This window comes from Dipodomys merriami, unplaced genomic scaffold, assembly GCF_024711535.1.
Source record: "Dipodomys merriami isolate MVZ:Mamm:240054 unplaced genomic scaffold, mDipMer1.0.p SCAF_2, whole genome shotgun sequence".
NCBI lineage: Eukaryota > Metazoa > Chordata > Mammalia > Rodentia > Heteromyidae > Dipodomys > Dipodomys merriami.
In genome coordinates, this window is record NW_027203381.1 from 69,117,818 (window position 1) to 69,139,612 (window position 21,795).

Genomic DNA, 21,795 nt, shown 5'->3' on the forward strand with positions numbered 1-21,795 from the left:
GGCGCTGTCCCTCAGCTCTTCAGCTCAAGGCAAGCGCTCTACCACTTGAGCTACAGCGCCACTTCCGGTTTTCTGGTGGTTTATTGGAGATAGGAGTCTCACGGTCTTTCCTGCCCGGGCTGGCTTTGAACCGCGATCCTCAGATCTCAGCCTCCTGAGTAGCTAGGATTACAGGCGTGAGCCACCGGCGCCCGGCCTTACACAACTTTTTTGTTCTTGTTGTTGTGTTGTTTTGTGCTTGAACTCAGGACCTGGGCACTCTTCTAAGCCTTTTTGCTGAAGGCTGGTGTTCACTTGAGCCACAGTTCCACTTCAGATTTTTTTTGCCAGTCTTGGGGCTGGAACTCAGCGCCTGGGCTCTGTCCCTGTGCCTCTTTGTTCCCAAAGCTAGCATTCTACCACTTGATTCACAGCACCATTTCTGGCTTTTTCTGAGTAGTTTCTTGGAGATAAGAGTCTTATAGACTTTTCCTGTATGAGTTGACTTTTAGACAGGATCCTCAGATCTGAGCCTCCTGAGTAGTTAGGATTACATGCGTGAGCCACCATCGCCCAGCCAGTTCTGGCTTTTTGATCCTTAATTGGAGATGTGTCCAGGATTTTCCTATCTAGTTGGCTTTGAACACCTCAGCCCTCACATCTCAGCTGCCAGCGAAACTAGAATTACAGACATGAGGACCAGTGTCCAGCAAAACATGCCTTTTTATTGCTGTTATGTTCCAGTCCTGAGGCTTGACCTCAGGGCCTTGGTGTTGTCCCTAAGCTTTTATTTTTTTTTAAAATTTTTAAATTTTTTATTTTTTTTTTTGGGTCTGGTCGTGGGGTGCTGTCCGTCAGCTCTTCAGCTCAAGGCTAGCGCTCTACCACTTGAGCCACAGCTCCACTTCCGGCTTTTTTCTTATGTGATGCTGAGGAATCGAACCTCCGGGCCTCAGGCATGCAAGGCAAGCACTCTACCACTGAGCCACCTTCCCGCCCCCCTGAGCTTTTACTTATTTATTTATTTTGATGGTCAGGGGGCCTGAACTCTGGGCCTGGGCACTGTCTCTCAGCTCTTAAGCTCAAGGCTAACGCTCTACCACTGGAACCACAGTGCCACTATTTTTGCTTATGTGATGCTAAGGAATCAAACCCATGGCCTCATGCATGCAAGGCAAGCACTCTACCACTGAGCCACCTTCCCAGCCCTTCCCTGAGTTTTTTTTGCTTCAGGCTAGTGCTCTACCACTTGAGCCACAGCTCTACTTCCTTTGGGTGGTTGATTGGAGATAAAAGAATCTTACAGACTTTCCTGCCCAGGCTGGCTTCGAACTTCAACCCTCATATCTCAGCCTCCTGAATATCTAGGATTACAGATGTGAACCACTGGCACTCAGCTAAAACATGTATTTTTTGGCTATAGTTGAGAAGGTAGCTATTTAGAAGCTCTGTGCTGAAATAAGTTAATGATAGAAAAATGGACTGTGAAAGGTACAAAAAGGAAATCTGAGGAGTCAGAATGAGGCTTAATAATCTGTTTCCAAGAAATGGAGAGACAAAGGGTGAACAAATGCAGCAGTGATACCAGAAAATGAACTATGCAACTTGAGAGAGAGCGAGGGAAGGGGTGACATTGTCCAAAAAGAAATGTACCCTTGGGGCTGGAAAGGTGGCTCAGTGGTAGAGTGCTTGCCTTGCCTGCACAAGGTCCTGGGTTCGATTCCTTAGAGGCATATAAGCAGAAAAATTCAGAAGTGGCACTGTGGCTCAAGTAGTAGAGCACTAGCCTTGAGTTCAGGCCCCATGATCGATCTGATAAAAAGAAAAGAAAAAGAAATGTACCCTTTACCTGACTTACAATAACCCCTTTGTATATCATCTCTATAATAACAAAAAATAAATTATTTTCAGCTATGCTCTGGTGGCTTCATACTTGTAATCCTAGCTACTCAGGAGGCTGAGATCTGAGGATTATAGTTCAAAGCCAGCCTGTGTAGGAAAGACCAATGAACTACTCAGAAAAAGCCAGAAGTGGTGCTGTGGCTCAAGTAGTAGAGTGCTAGGTAGCTTTGAGCACAGAGAGGCTCAGGGACAGAGCCCAGGCCTTGAGTTCAAGCCCTAAGATCACCACTAACAAAAACTCTAGTTTATCCCTGCTGGCTGTATTCATATCACAGTGAGAATGCTGTGCTGTCTTGCGGTTTACTGCAACAAGTTGACTAGTACATTTTCATTTCAGCCTCACTGAGCATATAAGAACATGGACAAAATATAAGCAGTATCACTATTTAGTAAGCAAATGAAAACTTGAATCTAGAAAGAAGACTGCTGATCTGTTATATTGGTAGCTGTTAAGGCTTAAAAGAAAAAGAATGGTATCTTGTAGAGGACAATAGTGTGAGAAAATAGACAAAACCTAATGGAATACCAACATCTGGAGAAAAAAGAAGAAATTATGGGAGCCTCAGAAGGAGGAAGAAAGCCAGGAGAGTTATGTTGACATTTCAAACATCAGAAGTTTTGTGATACCTCATATATTAAGTAGGCATCGCAGGAGATCTTAGAATTACTTGTTTTCTTTTTTTTTTTTTTTGGGTCCGGTCGTGGGGCCTGAATTCTGGGCCTGGGCACTGTCCCTCAGCTCTTCAGCTCAAGGCTAGCGCTCTACCACTTGAGCCACAGTGCCACTTCTGGCTTTTTTTGTTTGTTTGTTTATGTGGTGCTGAGGAATCGAACCCAGGGCCTCATGCATACAAGGCAAGTGCTCTACCACTGAGCCACCTTCCCATCCGAATTACTTGTTTTCTTTAGGGCTTGAACATGACCCATTTCTGACTTGATTAAATGAAAAATTGAATGCTCAGAGAAGGAACTGGTATAGGGTTATACATGTTTATAGAAAAGATCTCTCTCTACTGTGTGTGTGTTCTGGGGGCTTGTTTAGCTTTTTCCACTCAAAGCTGATGACACTAGTATTTGTGCCATACCTTCACTTCTGGCTTTTTGGTGGTTAATTTATCTGCCCTGGGCTGTGATCCTTAGATGTCAGCCTTCAGAGTAACTATGATTACAGACATAAACCACAGGCTCTTGACTCACCTTCCTTGTTTATTTTTAAGATTTTCATATGTACAGGTAGTTTTGTAAAATATAATAAAAATTAAGATGCAACTAATACAAACCCAAATTCCTCTATATTTATTTATTTATTTTTGGGTCCAGTCGTGGGTCTGAACTCTGGGCCTGGGCGCTGTCCCTCAGCCCTTCAGCTCAAGACTAGCGCTCTACCACTTGAGCCACAGCACCACTTCCGGCTTTTTTCTTTTTGCTTATGTGGTGCTGAGGAATCGAACCCAGGGCCTCATGCATGCAAGGCAAGCGCTCTACCACTGAGCCACCTTCCCAGCCTCCAAATTCCTCTTTTAAAGGTTATAACATGTAAGTGCTCGGAATGTAGTTCAGTGGGTAGAGTGCTTGTCTAGCATTTGTGAAGTCCTGATTCCATCCCAGGTATCTCTCTCTCTGTCTCTGTCTCTCTCTCTCACACACACATACATATACACAAATTAAGGTAAATTTGAAATGTTTTCAATTCTTGAAAGTGTTTTAACATGAGTAAAATACATTAGATGGCCAAGAAAAGAGTTATCATACAGCCTGCCTGCTGAGAAAATGGTTCTCCATAAATGGTATATAGTCACACTATACTGATTTCATTTGTTATTTTTGTATACTGTGTTGATACACACACACACATACACACATATGTAATTTACTCAGTCATAGAAGCAGTAAATGGCAGGACTAGTACTTAAACTCAGATTTTTCTTTTTTTTCTTTTTTCTATTTTTTTTGGGTCTGTCGTGGGGCTTGAACTCTGGGCCTGGGCACTGTCCCTCAGCTCTTCAGCTCAAGGCTAGCGCTCTACCACTTGAGCCACAGCGCCACTTCTGGCTTTTTGCTTATGTGGTGCTGAGGAATTGAACCTGCAGGTGAGGCAAGCACTCTACCACTGAGTCACCGTCTCGGCCGAAACTCAGATTTTTCTGACTAGGCTCTTAATGGCTATACTACTTAGCCTATGTATAGAATTTTTATTTTTGGGGTCCGGTATGGGGCCTGAACTCTGGGCCTGGTCACTGTCCCTCAGCTCTTCAGCTCAAGGCTAGCGCTCTACCACTTGAGCCACAGCACCACTTCCTCCTTTTTTCTTTTTGCTTATGTGGTGTTGGGAAATTGATCCCAGGGCCTCATGCATGCAAGGCAAGTGCTCTACCACTGAGCCACCTTCCCAGGCCCCTAGAATATTTTTTCTTTATGTATATAGAGCTGGACAGAGCCTTTTTTGTTGTTGTTTGTTTGTTTATGGGGCTTGAACTCTGGGAGTGCTCTACCGCCACTTCCGGTTTTCTTGAGGTTAGTTGGAGATAAGAGTCTTACGGACATTCCGTGGTCCTCAGCCTCCTGAGTAGCTAGGATTACAGGCATGAGCCACCAACGGCTGGCAAGGCAATTTTTTTTTTTTTTTTTGGTTGATCATGCGGCTTGAACTTGGCCTGGGTGCTGTCCCTCGCTCTTCAGCTCAAGGCAAGTGCTCTACCACTTGCCACAGTGTCACTTCCTGTTTTCTGGTAGTTTATTGGAGTCTCACAGACTTTCCTGCTCGGGATGGCTTTGAACTGTGATCTTCAGATCTCAGCCTCCTGAGTAGCTAGGATTACAGGTGTGAGCCACCAACGCCCGGCAGTTTTTTAAAGATATAATTTTATTTTATTATTGTATTTTTGTCGGGCCTGAGGCCTGAACTTTGGGCTTGGGTGCTGTCCCTCAGCTCTTCAGCTCAAGGCGAGCACTGTACCACTTGAGCCACAGCACTACTTCTGGCTTTTTCTGCTTATGTGGTGCTGAGGAATTGAACCCAGGGCCTCATGTATGCAAGGCAAGCAATCTACCACTGAGCTACCTTCCCAGCCCTAATTTTATTGTTACTAAAATGTTGTACAGAGGGGTTATAGTTCCATGAGTCCGGTAAAGAGAACAATTCTTTTTGGACAGTGTCACTTCACTCCCCTACCCCCCACGTTTCTTTCTCTTGTTCCCTGCCCACAAGTTGCATAGTTTATTTATATCTAGTATATATTGAATACCATAATTGCATTTGCTATCCTTCTTCTTTCCATTTCTGTGCCCTCTTCTGCCCACCCTCCCCAAAAGATGGCAACAGTAACAAAAGGCCAGCATTAACAACCACAACCAACTATGTTTCCATTTCCTGGAATTCTTTAAGAGATAAAATGTTGATACATTCAAATTACTCTGTTTCCATCCCAAAGAACTCAGTGTCATGCCCCCTTGACTGAGATTCTGCTTCTAATTCTTTGGGATATACTCTTGACGTGAAATTAATAGTTCATACCGTAATGTGATTTTCAGGAACTGCCATACTGTTTTGTTTTGCTTTGTTTTTGGTTGGGTGTGGGGCTTGAACTCTAGGCCTGGGCGCTATCTGCCACTCTGATGTGAGCCACCACGCTCTGCCCTGTCATACTGTTTTTCATGATGACTAAACCATTTTACATCTATCAATAGTACATTGAGTTTCTAATTTCTCCACATCCTCACCATGATAGCCATCCTAATGGGTATAATATGGCATCATAAAAAGGATTTAGGCTAACATATACATAATAAATTTCTAGAGATTTAGCTAAATGTTTTGAAGTTGAATTTTATTGGTAACATTTGTTGATTTAACATTAAATTGCACATTATCCTTTTTTTTTTTTTTTTTTTTTGTCAGTCGTGGGGCTTGAACTCTGGGCTGGGCACTGTCAGGTGCACTCTTCAAGTCAAGGCGAGCGCTCTACCACTTGAGCCACACTAGAACTTTGGTTTTCTGGTGGTTAATTAGAGATAAGCATCTCACAGTTTCCTGTCCGGCCTGTTAATCCTCAGATCTCAGCCTCCTGGGTAGCTAGGATTACAGGCATGAGCCCAAGAACCTGGATTTTATTCAAGGCTAGAGCTTTGCTACTGGAACCACGGTTCCACTTCCCGCTCTTTGGTGGTTAATTGGAGATGAGAGTTCAATGGACTTAGCTTCCCGTGCTGGCTTGATCCTCAGTTCTTAGTTTCCTGAGTATTTAGGATTACAGGCATGAGCCCTGGGGGCCCAGTCCTATATATTAGTAATTTTCTTCCACTTATGTTTCATTAAATCTTGTTTTTTTTTCACATCTTTGTTGTTTGTCTTTCTTGACTATAAATTTGTATATGACCCTCTACTTTTTTCAGAAGTCCATTCCACATACCTATATGCTCACTACACATTTTTTTTTTTGAGGGGGGGTTGGTCATGGGGCTTGAACTCTGGGCTTGGGCGCTATCCCTCAGCTCTTCAGCTCAAGGCAAGCACTCTACCACTTGAGCCACAACACCACTTCCGGTTTACTAGTGGTTTATTGGAGATCAGAGTCTCATGGGCTTTTCTGCTCCAGCTGGCTTTGAACCGTGATCCTCTGCTTTCAGCCTCTGGAGTAGGATTACAGGCATGAGCCACTGACGCCTGGCTTTCATACACATTTTAACCTTCACGAGGTGCATTGCCATTATCATGGTCTGTAAAGCTTATGGTCTGTACATACTTTGACACTACAGCTATTTTTTCCAAATTGAGTGATATGTATATTTCTTTCCTTTTGCTTAATATAAGCTGTTTCCCCTTTCTCTCTCATTCCCTCTTCCCATCGCTGCCCTTGAGTTGCTTAGTTATTTCACTTTTATCAATGTCCAGTGCAGCTGATAGGCCCCTCTACTGTATTTTTCCTCTGTTTCCCTGATTCTGTGCCCTTCTTCTTCCCTCAGATGTGCATATGTGTGTGTGTGTGTATGTATGACATAAATATATATGGCATATATGTGTGTGTATATATATGTATATATATATACATATATATACATATATATACATATATGACCCCATGTTCTTGACTTCATATATGGTGTGTATATATATGTATATATACACACACACCATATATGAAGTCAAGAACATGGGGTCATCTAGAAATGATGTGACAAATTAAGAAGAGGTCCTTTATTTCTTGAATCCTGTTTACTTTGTCATATCTCCTTACTTTTAGAGTTTAATGTCCACATATCAGGGAGATGATGTGCCGTTTGTCTCTCTGATCTTGGCTTACCCCTCTCAACATGATTTGTTTTAGTTCCGTCCATTTCCCTGTGAATGCCATTATTTTGTCCTTTCTAATGGCTGCACAATGTTCCAGTTTTTGGATCCATTCATTTGTAGTGGGGCATCTGGGTTGTTTCTATATCTTGGCTATTGTGAACAGTGCAGCAATGAACAGGGAGGTACAGGTGTCCTTGTATCCTGGTTCCTGTTGCTCAGGATAGATGCCTAGTAGTGGTATGGCTGGGTCATTGGGAAGGTCTGTATTTACCTTTCTGAGGAACCTCCAGACTGCTTTCCAGAGTGGTTGTATTAGTATACATTCTCACCTGCAGTGCAACAGGGTTCCTCTTTCTCTGCATCCCCTCCAGCATTTGTCATTGGCTGACTTTAGGATGTGGACCATTCTGACTGGGGTAAGGTGGTATCTCAGTGTTGTTTTTATTTGCATTTCCTTTACTGCCAGGGATGATAAACATTTCCTCAAGTGTTTCTTTGCCATTTTTATCTCTTCTTCTGAGAAGTCTCTTTGGTTCCCTTGCTCATGTAATGATTGGTTTGTTAGATTTGGGAGGGATTATTTTCTTAAGTTCCCTGTATATACTGGATATTAGGACTTTGTCTGATATATTGCTAGTAAATACCTTTTCCCAATTGATTGGCTGTCTTTGTAGTTTGGAAGGAAGCTATGTCTTTAGCTGTGCAGAAACTTTTTTATTTTAAGGTAGTACCATTGTTGAGTCTCCAATTTGTTGTGACCCTGGGACTCTGTTTAGGAAGTTCCTGCCTATGACTAAATTCTGGTGTCTGTCTTATTTTGGGTATGGTGTTGAGGTATTTAATCCATTTTGAGTTGATGTTGGTGCATGGTGACGGGCTGGGATCCACTTGTAATTTTCTGCATGTGGCTGCCCAGTTTTCCTAGCACCGATAGTTGAAGAGGCTATGTCTTCCACTGTATGTCTTTGGTTCCTTTGTCAAATATCAGCTGACTATAATTATGTAATTTTATTTCTAGATCTTCTAATCTATTCCATTGGTCTTCGGGTCTATTTTTGTGCCAATACCAAGCTGTTTTTGTTATTATTATGGTTCTATAGTAAAGCTTGAAATCTGGTATCATGATCCCTCCTGTGTTGTTTTTTTTTCCCACCTAGAATTGCTTTGGCTATTCTATGTCTTTTGTTTTTCATAAGAACTTTTGGATTGTTTTCGTTATCTTGGTAAAGAACATAATTAGGATTTTGATGGGGATTGCATTGAATTTGTCTATCATTTTTGGCAGTATGGTCATTTTCATGATACTGATTCTTCCTATCCATTAACATGGAAGGTCCTTCTGTTTCCTGATATCCTCTTCGATTTCTTTCTTTAGATTTTTGTAGTTTTCACTAAGTAGGTCCTTTACTACGTATTTGGTTAGGTTAATTCCTAGGTTTTTATTTTTTAATTTTTAAAATTTTTTTTTCAGGTAAGGGGTAGGTTTATTCATCGTTCTGGCTGGCACCAGGCCATCTTGGTCCTCCACATGGTGGGGAAAGGCCTGGGAAAGAGAGAGAGCTGGGAAAGAGAGAGAGAGCTGGGGAAAAGAGCTAAGAGAGAGCTAGAAAAGAGAGAAAAAAAGCTAGAAAAGAGAAGAGCTAGAAAAGAGCAGAGAGAGCTAGAAAAGAGAAGGGAGCTGGGAAAGAGAAGAGAAGGAAAAAGCTGAGAGAGAGCTAGAAAAGAGCAGAGAGAGAGCATCTGGGCCTGGGCTAGGCCTTATCTAGGGTTTGGGCGGAGAAAGGTGTGACCACATCAAATTCAGATGTGACCTCAGCGGATGCAGATGTGACCTCTTCCAGGTGTGCCAGTTGTCTAGGTAACGCAGGTACTGGGTGGAGACTTTGCTGCGAGGAGGGTGGAGTCTGCTAGCCATCCAGGAGTGGACCTTACATTCCAGCCTTTTAATAATCATGAAATAGGGTGTGGATTCTCTCTGGCTACTTCCTGCTGACAAGGGGCGTCGACAATAGGGGTAAAAGGCTGGAATTTGGTCCCCTCCCAGAGAAGGCAGTGAGCAGCAGTTGTCCCTTGGTGGTTGTGAGTCCTTAGATGAAGTCTGGAGAAGTCTCATGAGCATTGAGGGGCTGGAAAAAAAAATACTAGAGAGCAAATAAATGGACTTGGGGCTGAAAATGTTGGTAAAAATGTCTCTAGCGCCGGGCGCTGGTGGCTCACGCCTGTAATCCTAGCTACTCAGGAGGCTGAGATCTGAGGATCACGGTTCAAAGCCAGCCCGGGCAGGAGAGACAGTGAGACTCCTATCTCCAATAAAGCCACCAGAAAACCGGAAGTGGCACTGTAGCTCAAGTGGTAGAGCGCTCGCCTTGAGCTGAAGAGCTAAGGGACAACGCCCAGGCCCAGAGTTCAAGCCCCACGACCGACAAAAAAAAAAAAAAAAAAAAATGTCTCTAGCTACTTCTGACATCTGGTGACTAGGTAGAGAAGTCAGGTGACAAAGGCAAGAATATATATTCCTGTTCAGTTAATAGGTAGACAGGTATAGACATTGGATGGGCAGGCTTCTTCTACTGACCTCCCTGCTCTGGTTAATTTTGAAAGGGCAGGCACAAAGTGGCTGATGTGACATCATCTCCTCTTACTTCTGTCCATGTTCCCTTCTTCCCCAGACTGGCTGAGTCTAGGTGTTCATTGCTGGGATGGATTGTCCCAGTTGGTATTCAAGGAGGTTTTGAATTCAAGGCCTGGGCACTGTCCCTGAGCACTTGTGCTCAAGGCCAGCACTGAACCACTTTGAGTTATAGTACCACTTGCAGAGTTTGGCTGGTTAGAGATAAGAGTCTTGAGCCATGCTTCCAGCCTGGCTCTTTGCAGGTTAGCTGGGAGATGGAGTCTTAGGGATTTTTCAGCCCGGGCTGGCTTTGAACTGAAATCTTTGCCACAAAAGCCCTTTATTATTTCCAATTAAAGCAACAAGGAGATCAAATAGAATAAGTAGAGCTTACCTGGTCCTTATCAAGAACTGACCAACAAATATTCTGCAATGACAAAACTCATTAGATGTGATGAGAATTTTAGCATAGATATGCCCAGTACTTTAGAACCATGTAGTCAGTAGTAGAATACACAACACAAAACACAAAAGGCAAAACTCAAAACCTAAAATTTTGACAATGTTTAGGCATCTTTGCTAACAAAGCACATCAGATGGTTGGGCCTCAGTTGCCAGGGCCTGTGAAAAGAGCAACTTGTTAGCAAGGCACCTTAGAACAGATGGATGGAGTAGTAAGCTTGGTGGAAGGTTAAGGGTCAGATGGGACCAAACCCTTAACCCACCATGTGGCCAAGATGGCGAATTCAAGATGGTGAATTTGCAAAGAAAGTCTGAACAAATAGACCAAGCCTACATTGGCTAGCCTTTGAGAGGGAACCTAGAGGGGGGTCCCCGGGACCCAGCCTGTGTCGCAGTCTTCAGGGCACAAGCCAAAATGTAGAAAAGAGAAAGGGAGAGATAGGGAAAGTTGGACATGAGTGGCAGAAAAAGAGCAAAGAGAGCCTGAAAGTAAACAGACTTCTGACCATTTACCATTGCAGTGGCAAAAACTGTGTACATTTGAGAATGGCATAAAAATGAGGCGCTCTGGCTTTCCAGGGAGTGCAGGAGGCATTTCAAAGGGGTTTCACGTCTCAGGCGTGATTCGCAGCACCCCATTAAATGTGTAGAAGAGTCAGTCTGGTGAGTGAAGGAGAGCTGACCAGGCAGAAGCGGCGTCCCCACTTCCCCCAGAGCCCTCTAGAGAGAAATGGCCAAGCCCCCAAAGCCAAGTGTCCTCGGCTTTGGAGGTGACCAGCCTTTCAGCTAAAGGCCGTAGGAGCTCTCTGGCGTGGCACCATGTCTGGACAGAGACTGAGTGACAGAGAGCCATAGAGAGTAGTTTCACTCACCAGAGTAGAGAAGTGGTGTGGACGTGGATGTGAAGGCAGCAACGGTATTGATGGGCTGGTATTGATGGGTTCGCAAAAGGCCGTCAGAACTGTGGGTATTCCTCAGAGCAAAAAGGGAAGAACAAACAGAAAAGAAAAAAGAGGAAACAAAACAGAGAGGAATCCCAGCTATCCTGACTTTAAGCCCTTTATCCAAGTCACGGCACCATTTATGTTAGGTTTTTAAAAAGAGGTGGCCAAGTAAGAACAGCACCACGTACGTGGTATTCAGGTAAGGGTAGGTTTATTCATCATCCGGCTGGCAACAGGCCATTTTGGTCCTCCACGCGGTGGGGAAAGGCCTGGGAAAGAAAGAGCTGGGAAAGAGAGAGAAAGAGAGAGAGCTGGGGAAAATTGAGCTAAGAGAGAGCTGGAAAAGAGAGGAAAAAAGCTAGAAAAGAGAAGAGCTAGAAAAGAGCAGAGAGAAAGCTAGAAAAGAGAAGGGAGCTGGGAAAGAGAAGAGAAGGAAAAAGCTGAGAGAGAGCTAGAAAAGAGCAGAGAGAGCTCCTAAGTTTTTATTTTATTTTTTATTTTTTATTTTTTTTGGGTCCGGTCGTGGGGCCTGAACTCTGGGCCTGGGCACGGTCCCTCAGCTCTTCAGCTCAAGGCTAGCGCTCTACCACTTGAGCCACAGTGCCACTTCTGGCTTTTTTTCTTTTTGCTTATGTGGTGCTGAGGAATCGAACCCAGGGCCTCATTCATGCAAGGCAAGTGCTCTACCACTGAGCCACCTTCCCAGCCCCAGGTTTTTATTTTTTTGAGGTTATTGTGAATGGAGTTGTTTCCCTGATTTCCTTTTCTGCTTGTACATTGTTGGTGTACAGAAAGTCAACTGTTTTTTTTTTTTGTTGTTGTTTTTGGTCAGTCACGGGGCTTGAACTCTAGGCCTGAGTGATGTCCCTCAGCTCTTCAGCTCAAAGCTAGCATTCTACTAGTTGAGCCATAGCACCACTTCTGGCTTTTTCTGCTTATGTGGTGCTGAGGAATCGAACCCACCGCCTCATGCATGCAAGGCAAGCGCTCTACCACTGAGCCACCTTCCCAGCCCAGGCAACTGATTTTTGTGGGTTTTGTTTCCTGCTACTTTGCTAAAGTGTATAAGTTCTAGGTTTATAAGTTGTAGGAGTTTGGGGGTGGAGTTTTGGGGGTGGTTTAGGTATAAGATTATGTCATCTGCAAATAGGGATACTTTAATTTCTTCTTTTATAAATTAAATTTTAAATAGCTATATGCATACAGTACAAAATTTTAAAAAGATACAGAAGGATTGTCAGTAGTTCTTGCCCTCTCATCTTGTTGTGATATCTATTGAGCTAAAGTACTGTGAGATAGCTTTAAGTGAGTTTACTGGTCATTGGTCACATGCAAACACAAATGTGAAGCTAGGTACAAGGTCTAGATACTGAGACAAAACCAATGCAGGTGTTTAAGAAGTTCTACTCTTCTTTTGGAGGAGCCAGACAGTAAGCCAGAAGTGGTGCTGTGCCTCTCAAGAACTGGAGCGCTAGCCTTGAGCAAAGAAGCTCAGAGACAGTGCTCAGGCCCTGAGTTCAAGCCCCAGGACTAGCAAAAAAAAAAAAAAAAAAAAAAGAACTTGATCTAAAGCCCTAAATGTAGTAGCATCAGAAAAAAAGAAAAGTCAGGACTGGGAAGGTGGCTCAGTGGTAGAGCGCTTGCCTTGCATGCATGAGGCGGTGGGTTCGATTCCTCAGCACCACATAAGCAAAAAGAAAAAAGCCGGAAGTGGCGCTGTGGTTCAAGTGGTAGAGCACTAGTCTTGAGCTGAAGGGCTGAGGGACAGCACCCAGGCCCAGAGTTCAGGCCCCACAACCAGACACCCCCCCCCAAAAAAAGAAAAGTGACAGCTATTAGTAAGAGTCATCACTTCTGTTTCTCACAGTAAGGCTAAAGTAGAAAGATGCCATTAATAACCTCACCTCTGAGAAAGAAATCACTGATAATATGTGTAGTATCTTTAAAAAGTCTTTTATAATACATTATTGAGCTGGCAAGAGGCTAAAAATGAATAATGTTGGGGACCTAGATATTAGTTAGCTTTAATGCAAATTGTGGAATTTGGCCAGATTAGATTTAGAGAGAGAGAGAGAGAGAGAGAGAGAGAGAGAGAGAGAGAGAGAGAGAGTGTGTGTCTCTCTCTCTCTCTCTCTCTCTCTCCTGGGGCTTGAACTCAGGGCTTGGTCACTGTTCCTGAGCTAATTTTTGCTCTAGGCTAGTTGGTGCTCTTATCTTTGAGCCACAGATCCATTTTAGACTATTTTGTGGGTAGTTCCTGTTTGGCCTGGTTTCTAATGCCATCCTCAGATCTCAGCCTTCTGAGTAGCTAGGATTACAGGCATGAGCTATCAGCACCTGGCAGAAACTTTCCTTTCCTTAAAGTATCATGTGGAAACAGAGCTTTGTAGAAGAGACCTCTCCTCTTCATAAAGCTAACACTTTGATATTTCAACTCTGTATGTCCATCAGATAATAGGGAATGATGCATATTTAGGAAATGATACCTAAGGAGGGTCTTTGGTCTTGAAAAATTTGCAAGTCAAGAATGTACTTATGCTAGGCACTGGTGGCTCACTCCTGTTAACCTAGCTACTCAGAAGACTGAGATGATCAAGAGTATCATGGTTAGAGACCAGCCTGGGCAAAAGAAGCCTGGGAAATTCCATCTCCAAAATAATTAGCCAGCCAAAAGCTAAGTTGGATGTGTGGCTCAAGTGCTAGAGTGCCAGCCAAGCAAGCCAAACAAGCAGAAGGCTGAGCTCAAAACTGCCCATAACTGTCCCCCGTCCCCCCCCAACATGACTGTACTTATAAGTGGTCTCTGATAGTACCTTGCAAAATCAATCAAGTCAAATCCTATTAGGAGAAATGTACCTTCAGCCTAGACTTAAAAATCTGTAGATTAAAATTTCGTGGCACATGAAATTAAAACACAAATTAGCCAGGCCTAGTGGTTCATACCTATAATCCTAGCACTTGGGAGTCTGAGGCAGGAAGATTATGAGTGAGTTCTAGGCCAGCCTAGTTACGTATAAACAAATAAAACCATTTCATTATGAGCAAGAGCCAGAAGAAACAAAGGATGTGAGAGACTGCAGAAAGTCTCTCTCTCTCATATATATAATTTTTTTTTCTCCTCCCAGTCCTTTGAACTTGGGGCCTGGGCACTCTACCTGAGCTTGTTTTTGTTCAAGGTTAGTACTCTACCACTTGAGCCACAGTGCCATTTCTGGCTTTTTCTGTTTATGTGTACTGAGGAATAGAACCCAGGGCTTCATGCATGCTAGGCAAGTTCTCTACCTCTAAGCCACCTTCCCAGCCCAAGAAAGTTTATATTTTGTCATAGTAAATCTAGTAAGTTTGATTAATGAAATAATGAAATAGGAATCATGGTCAGACAAAAAAGTACACAAAAGGGGCTGGGAAGGTGGCTCAGTGGTAGAACGCTTGCCTTGCCTGCCTGAGGCTCTGGGTTCGATTCCTCAGCACCACATAAGCAAAAAGAAAAAAGCTGGAAGTGGCACTATGGCTCAAGTGGTAGAGCGCTAGCCTTGAGCTGAAGAGCTGAGGGACAGCACCCAGGCCCAGAGTTCAGGCCCCACGACTGGACCCAAAAAAAAAAAAAAAAAAGTACACAAAAATAAAAGTTATAAAATATTACCACATCTAAAGAGTGAATGTGTGAATCAGAGGAGAGTAATGAAGATGTTATTAAGAAAGCAACATAGAAAAACAAAGGAAACAAGCTGGGCACCAGTGGCTCACACCTGTAATCCTAGCTAAGCCAGTCTAGGCAAGATGATGAAACCTTTTTTTTGGAGGGGGGTGGAGAGGGTTGTGGGGCTTGAACTTAGGGCTTGGGTGCTGTCCTTGAGCTTTTTGCTCAAGGCTAGCACTCTACCATTTTGAGCCACAGTGCCACTTCCAGTTTTTTTGGTAGTGGTGCTCTACCACTGAGCCACCTTCCCAGCCCCAATATTGACAGTTATTAACCAGATTTTTCTTTGTTTGGTGCTGAGGCTTAAACCTAGGTCATGGTGCTTACAGTTGGCTTTTTACAGTTGGCTTTTTTTGCTCAACGCTGGCATTTGCCACTTTAGCCATAGCTCTCCTTCCAGATTTTTGGTGGTTAATTGCAAATAAGAGTCTCACACTGGGCTGGGAAGTTGGCTCAGTGGTAGAGTGCTTGCCTTGCAAGCTTGAGGCCCTGGGTTCAATTCCTCAGCACCACATAAGAAAAAAGCCAGAAGTGGCGCTGTGGCTCAAGTGGTAGAGTGCTAGCCTCGAGCTGAAGAGCTGAGGGACAGCGTCCAAGCCCAGAGTTCAGGCCCCACGACCGGACCCCCCCCCCAAAAAAAAAGAGTCTCACAGAGTGTTCTGCCCAATCCTTAGATCTCAGCTATACTATAATAGCTAAGATTACAGGTGTGAGCTATCAATACCCACCCCAGATTTTGAATTAGTTTTAGGCAAAAATAGTCCATTTCACTTTTCTTGCTTTGGTGTTAAAAATGCCAGAAACAAATGCTAATTGAAATATATTTTTTTAAAAATTATTATTATAGAGATGATATACAGAGGAGTTACATTTACATGAGTAAGATAAAGTACATTTCCTTTTGTACCATGTCATGTTCCCTCATTTATTCTTTCTTATTAGCATAAATTAATTCCATAAAGAGATTTCATTGTTAGTTATATTTCTTTTTTTTTTTTTTTTGTCCAGTTGTGGGGCCTGAACTCTGGGCCTGGGCGCTGTCCCTCAGCTCTTCAGCTCAAGGCTAGCGCTCTACCACTTGAGCCACAGAGCCACTTCTGGCTTTTTTCTTATCTGGTGCTGGGGAATCGAACCCAGGGCTTCAGGCATGCAAGGCAAGCGCTCTACCACTGAGCCACCTTCCCAGCCCTGTTAGTTATATTTTGTTTATACAATGTACTTTTCATCAGATTCACCGTGTGTGTGTGCGCGCGCGTGTGCGTGTGTGCGCGCGTGTGCGTGTGCGTGCGTGCGTGTGTGTGTGTGTGTGTGTGTGTGTGTGTGTGTGTGTGTGTGTGTGTGTGTGTGTACCAATTCTGGGGCTTGAACTTAGGCCTAGGTGCTGTCCTGTAGCTTTTTTTTTCAAGGCTAACCATCTACCACTTGAGCCACAAGCTCCATTTCTGGCTTTTTGCTAGTTAATTGATATTAGAGTCTCATGTACTTTCCTGTCTGGGTCTCTTTAGTAGCTAGGATTACAATAGACATGAGTCACTAATGTCCAGCCCATTATATTCTCTTAACTGTCTTGAAATGTAGTTTTTAATTTAGTCATTAATTTTTATCCTTTTCTTGAGTTCAATAAATATATATTTGGACCATTTAAGGAAATGGTAAATCTTTCAGTTTTTGTAATAGAGATTACAGCTGTAATATTGCTGCATTATTTTCTAGTTCAATATGTTTCACAACAGCTAGCCAGCAGTGTAGACATAAATGAAAGAGCTTGAATGAAAAGATCATTCTAAAAGGAAAAAGGACTACTAATTTGCTGGGAATTCTGTGTTTTAATATGATATGAATGTAAGGTGTCTCTTAACATTTTCCTCCTGTCCTTTTGCTGTTTCAGGTGCAAGTGAAAGTGTAGGAAAACATATGCTGGAAGCCTGCAACAATAATCTGGAGATGGCAGTCACTATGTTTTTGGATGGTGGAGGAATTGCTGAAGAACCCAGTACCAGTTCAGCAAGTGTCTCCACTGTCAGACCACACACAGAGTATGAATTTATAATTTATTGTGAGGAGCTATCCCTTGCCTAAATTAAGTAGTGTTCTATTAGACCAATTTCTAGGTTTTGAAAAAAATTAAACATTGAAAACCTCTGGAAAAGTATCATCTGGAATTTTTTTTTTTTTTTGGTCGGTTGTGGGGCTTGAAGCTCTTCAGCTCAAGGCTAGTGCTCTACCACTTGAGCCACAACGCCAGTTCTGGCTTTTTCTGCTTATATAGTGCTGAGGAATCGAACCCAGGGCTTCATGCATGCAAGGCAAGCGCTCTACCACTAAGCCACCTTCCCAGCCCCTTCATCTGGAAATTTTGTATACTTATATACCTCAAATTCTGTAGAGGACTGTCTTGCCTATTTTTTAACCCTCTCTCTTATTCAAACCTCAAAAGAACTGTGTAAGTTCCTTTAAAAATCTTAGAGGTTGTGCTCGTTTTCACAGCACATACACTAAAAATCTTAAGAGGTGAACTAGTGGCAGAGTGGAAGGTTGAACCACTTTGTTAGAATTGGCTTTGTGGCTGGGAAGTGGGGCGTGTGTACCTCTTCAACAGTTAAATCCAACAATAAGAAGAACTTTGCAGGATCATAGCCTAGAACATTTGTGCTTGTGAGAGCCTTACATTCAATCTCTAGTAGATCCTCCCCCCCCAAAAAAAAATCCTTATTGGTTGGCTTTATTATGCACATTTTAACCTATAAAACACCAGGGATAGAAGTGTTTACCCAACTGCATGACAATTAAATGGCAGCTATGGAAATGAAGTGTAGTGAAGCTCTTATTTCCCACTTCTAGACTTTCCTACATTGCCCTGGAAAAATGAGTTGTCATGAAAATTGTGAAAAAAAATTGAAGTTATGGCTCAATAGTAGAGTGCTGGCCTAGAATTTGTGAGGCCCTCACAAATCCCTAGCACCACCAGGGGGGTGAAAAAACAAACAAACAAAAAACAGGCACTGGTGGCTTACACCTGTATTCCTAGCTACTCAGGAGACTCAGATCTGAGGATCATAGTTCAAAGCCAGCTCAGACAGGAAAGTCTCCAACAAACCACCTAAAAACTAGAAGTGGAACTGTGCCTCAAAGTGGTAGAGTGCTAGCTTGAGGAAAAAAGTTCAAGGACAATGTCCAGGCCTCCCATAACCAAAAAAGAAAAAAGAAAAAAAGAACTCTAGGTTGAATAGTTCAGTGTAGAGAAGGTGCTTTGTATGTGTAGAGTCCTAAATTTCAAATCTAGTATTAAAATAATTTTTAAAATCTGGTCACTTATATTTTAATTAAATGTAGTTAATCATTTCAAGTGTCCTCAGTGTTTAGAACTAAAACTTTTGGATGTCTTAGCCTTTACTTGAGATGCAGTAAGAGTTTGCACTATTACCTACTGGCCAAAAATTCCAACAGTCTTTGGAAAATATTAAAAACTAATCTTGCTCAAAGGAAAGCCATTGATTGGTTTATAAACAAGAACATTAAGGACCTCAAGTGAGTTTAGTACCGTTACTTTTTTATAATTCTCATTGATTATACTATGAGATAGTAAATCAAAAACCTGTTGAAATATGAACAGGCCAGGGACCAGGATTTTACTTTTACTAAATTAGAAATGAATTTTAAAGCTACATCACATACTTCTTTAATCAACTCTTAAATGGTTGCTATTTAGGTTTTTAAATATCTATATCTATATCTATATCTATCTATCTATATATATATATTTTTTTGGTCCGGTCGTGGGGCCTGAACTCTGGGTCTGGGCACTGTCCCTTAGCTCTTCAGCTCAAGGCTAGCGCTCTACCACTTGAGCCACAGCACCACTTCTGGCTTTTTCCTTTTTGCTTATGTGGTGCTTAGGAATCGAACCCAGGGCCTCGGGCATGCAAGGCAAGCACTCTACCACTGAGCCACCTTCCCAGCCCCTATATATTTTTGTCAGTTGTGGAGCTTGCAGTCAGGGCCTGGGTACTACCTCTAAGCTCTTTTGCTCAAGGGTAGCATTCTACTACTTTTTTGTTTTGTTTTGTTTTTTGTTTTTTTTTTTTTTGGGTCCGGTCGTGGGGTTTGAAACTCTGGGCCTGGGCGCTGTCCCTCAGCATTTCAGCTCAAGGCTAGAGCTCTACCACTTGAGCCACAGCGCCACTTCCAGTTTTTTTCTTTTTGCTTATGTGGTACTGAGGAATCGAACCCAGGGCCTCAGGCATGCAAGGCAAGCGCTCTACCACTGAGCCACCTTCCCAGCCCTGCATTCTACTACTTTGAGCCACAGCTACACTTCCAGTTTTCTGGGGGTTAATTGGAGATAAGTTTCATAGGGATTGTTCATTGGACTGGCTTTGAACTGCAATCCTCAGGTCTCAGCCTCCTTAGTAACTCCTTAGTAACTTAGTAGTCATGGGGCTTGAACTTGGGGTCTGGGTGCTCCCTGTCCCTGGGCTCTTTTGGTCAAGGGAGGTGCTCTACCACTATGAGCCACAGCTCCATTTTCAGTTTTCTGCTAGTTAACTGGAGATAAGAGTCCTGTGGACTTTCCTGCCCCATCTGGCTTGGGCTGTCTGTGAACCATGGTCCTCAGATCTCAGCCTCCTGAATATTTAGGCTTAGAGGTCTGCACCACTGGTGGTACCACGCATAAATCGTATTTTCTTATTGATTTCCATTAAATTAATATAGGAGCCAAAGCTGGGTGCTGGTGGCCTATAATCTTAGCTACTCAGTAAACTGATGTCTTAGGTTCAAATTTTGAAGTTAGACTGGCAGACAAATATGATGAGATTCTTTATCTTAAGTTAACCAGCAACAAGCCAGAGTAGAGTTGTGGCTCAAGTGATCTAGTGCTAGCCGTGAGTGAAAAAGCATGTCTGCCCAATATTGGCATATACTCAAGAAAAACAATCCATGTTGGAGCAGAATGAGATCACAAACATGGCCAAAACAGGGGAAATTTTTTTTTATAAGGTACTGCTAAAAGGGGCTGGGAAGGTGGCTCAGTGGTAGAGTGCTTGCCTTGCATGCCTGAGGCCCTGGCTTCTGTTCCTCAGCACCACATAAGCAAAAAAGAAAAAAGCCAGAAGTGGCGCTGTGGCTCAAGTGGTAGAATGCTAGCCTTGAGCTGAACTGAGGGACAGCGTCCAGGCCCAGAGTTCAGGCCCCACAACCAGACCAAAAAAAAAAAAAAAAAATGCTGCTAAAAATACCAATAATCACACTTGCTGTGGAAACAGTATAAATTTAGAGCTAGTCCAACAAAAAAGGCAATTAGGATGGTATCATCTCACTTGAGGATTTTTTTTAATGTTTTTGTCATTTCATAAAACAATGGCTTTTCCTTGGGTAAAGTCCATGTATAATATTTTCTAAAGACTGTTGGACTTTTGCTCAACAAGTACTTAATGTAAACTTGTATTACATTAAAAAGGGAAGATATCAAATCTTTTCACCATTCCATTCTTAGTACATTATAATTAAAACACTGAAAATGGTTACTTTGGTTCCAAAAGTTACAACTTTTGGTGTTCATTTTACTTGTTAATTTGAAACAGTTATACCAATTATAGAAAGAAAGAGCAGATACCAGAAAATGATTTTCATTTTGATATTTTCCTTTTTATTTTTTCAATAGAGAAGAAGTACGTGCCCCAATTCCTCAAAAGCAAGAAATATTGGTGGAACCAGAACCTTTGTTTGGCGGTAAGTTCACATTTTTTGCTTAGTTTTATTTGGCTTTGTTGTTGTTTTTAGGGTTTTGTTTGTTTGTTTTTTGGTCATGGGTCTTGAACTCAGGCCTGGGCTTGTCCCTGAGATGCTTTTGCTGAAGGCTAGTGTTCTACTACTTTGAGCCACAGCTCCACTTCCAGTTTTCTGGTGGTTAATTGACAATATGAGGCTTTCCTGTCCTGGCTGGCTTTGAACCATGATTCTTAGCTCTCATCTCAGCCTCCTGAGTAGCTAGGATTACAGGCATGAGCCATCAGTGCAGAAGATTGATGGAATTTATTTTATTTTATTTTATTTGTTGGTTGTAGGGCTTGAACTCTAGTTTTGGGCACTATTCCTGAGCTCTTAATCCACAGCACCACTTCCAGTTTTCTGATGATTAATTGGAGTAAGAGTCCCATGGACTTTCCTGCCTGGGCTGGCTTTGAACGTGATCTTCAGATCTCAGCCTCCTGAGTAGTTAGGATTATAGGTGTAAGCCACTGGCACCCAGCTTTTTTTTTTTTTTTTAATTTTTTGCCAGTTGTAAGGCTTGAACTCAGGGCTTGGGCACTGTCCCTGAACTTCTTTTGCTCAAGACTAGCACTCTACCACTTGAGCCACAGTGCTATTTCCCGCTTTTTCTGTTTATGTGGTACTGAAGAATTGAACCCAGGGCTTTATGCATGCAAGGCAGACAAGCCATATTCCCACCCAAAATTGGGTTTTTAATGTGGTTGGACAAAGATGATAAAATGAATGTTGTATTGACAATAGTTATGCAAAGAAGTTGTTTGACATCAAGAACACTCTTATAGGTAATTCAGAATTGAAAATAAGTTATAAGTAAAGGATGAAAAAATTAAGCCTTAGTACTATAAAAGTTTTTTTTTTTTTTGGGTCCAGTCATGGGGCCTGAACTCTGGGCCTGATCGCTGTCCCTCAGCTCTTCAGCTCAAGGCTAGCGCTCTACCACTTGAGCCACAGCACCACTTCTGGCTTTTTTCTTTTTGCTTATGTGGTGCTGAGGAATCGAACCCAGGGCCTCATGCATGCAAGGCAAGTGCTCTACCACTGAGCCAACTTCCCAGCCCCAATAAAAGTTTTTACATGATATTTCTTTTTTTTTTTTTTAGGGGGGGGGTCGGTCATGGGGCCTGAACTCTGGGCC

At 42.7% G+C, this 21,795-nt stretch overlaps 1 protein-coding gene across 1 annotated transcript in view; it reads left to right on the forward strand.

The window, feature by feature from the left end:
* Nucleotides 1-21,795, forward strand: part of Ubxn7 (UBX domain protein 7) — a 77,733-nt gene that overhangs the window by 11,570 nt on the left and 44,368 nt on the right. Inside the window, exons 2-3 of the mRNA XM_070029946.1 lie at nucleotides 16,777-16,924; nucleotides 20,551-20,618. Coding sequence (XP_069886047.1) covers nucleotides 16,777-16,924; nucleotides 20,551-20,618 — 216 coding nt within the window. The remainder of the gene's footprint in view (nucleotides 1-16,776; nucleotides 16,925-20,550; nucleotides 20,619-21,795) is intronic.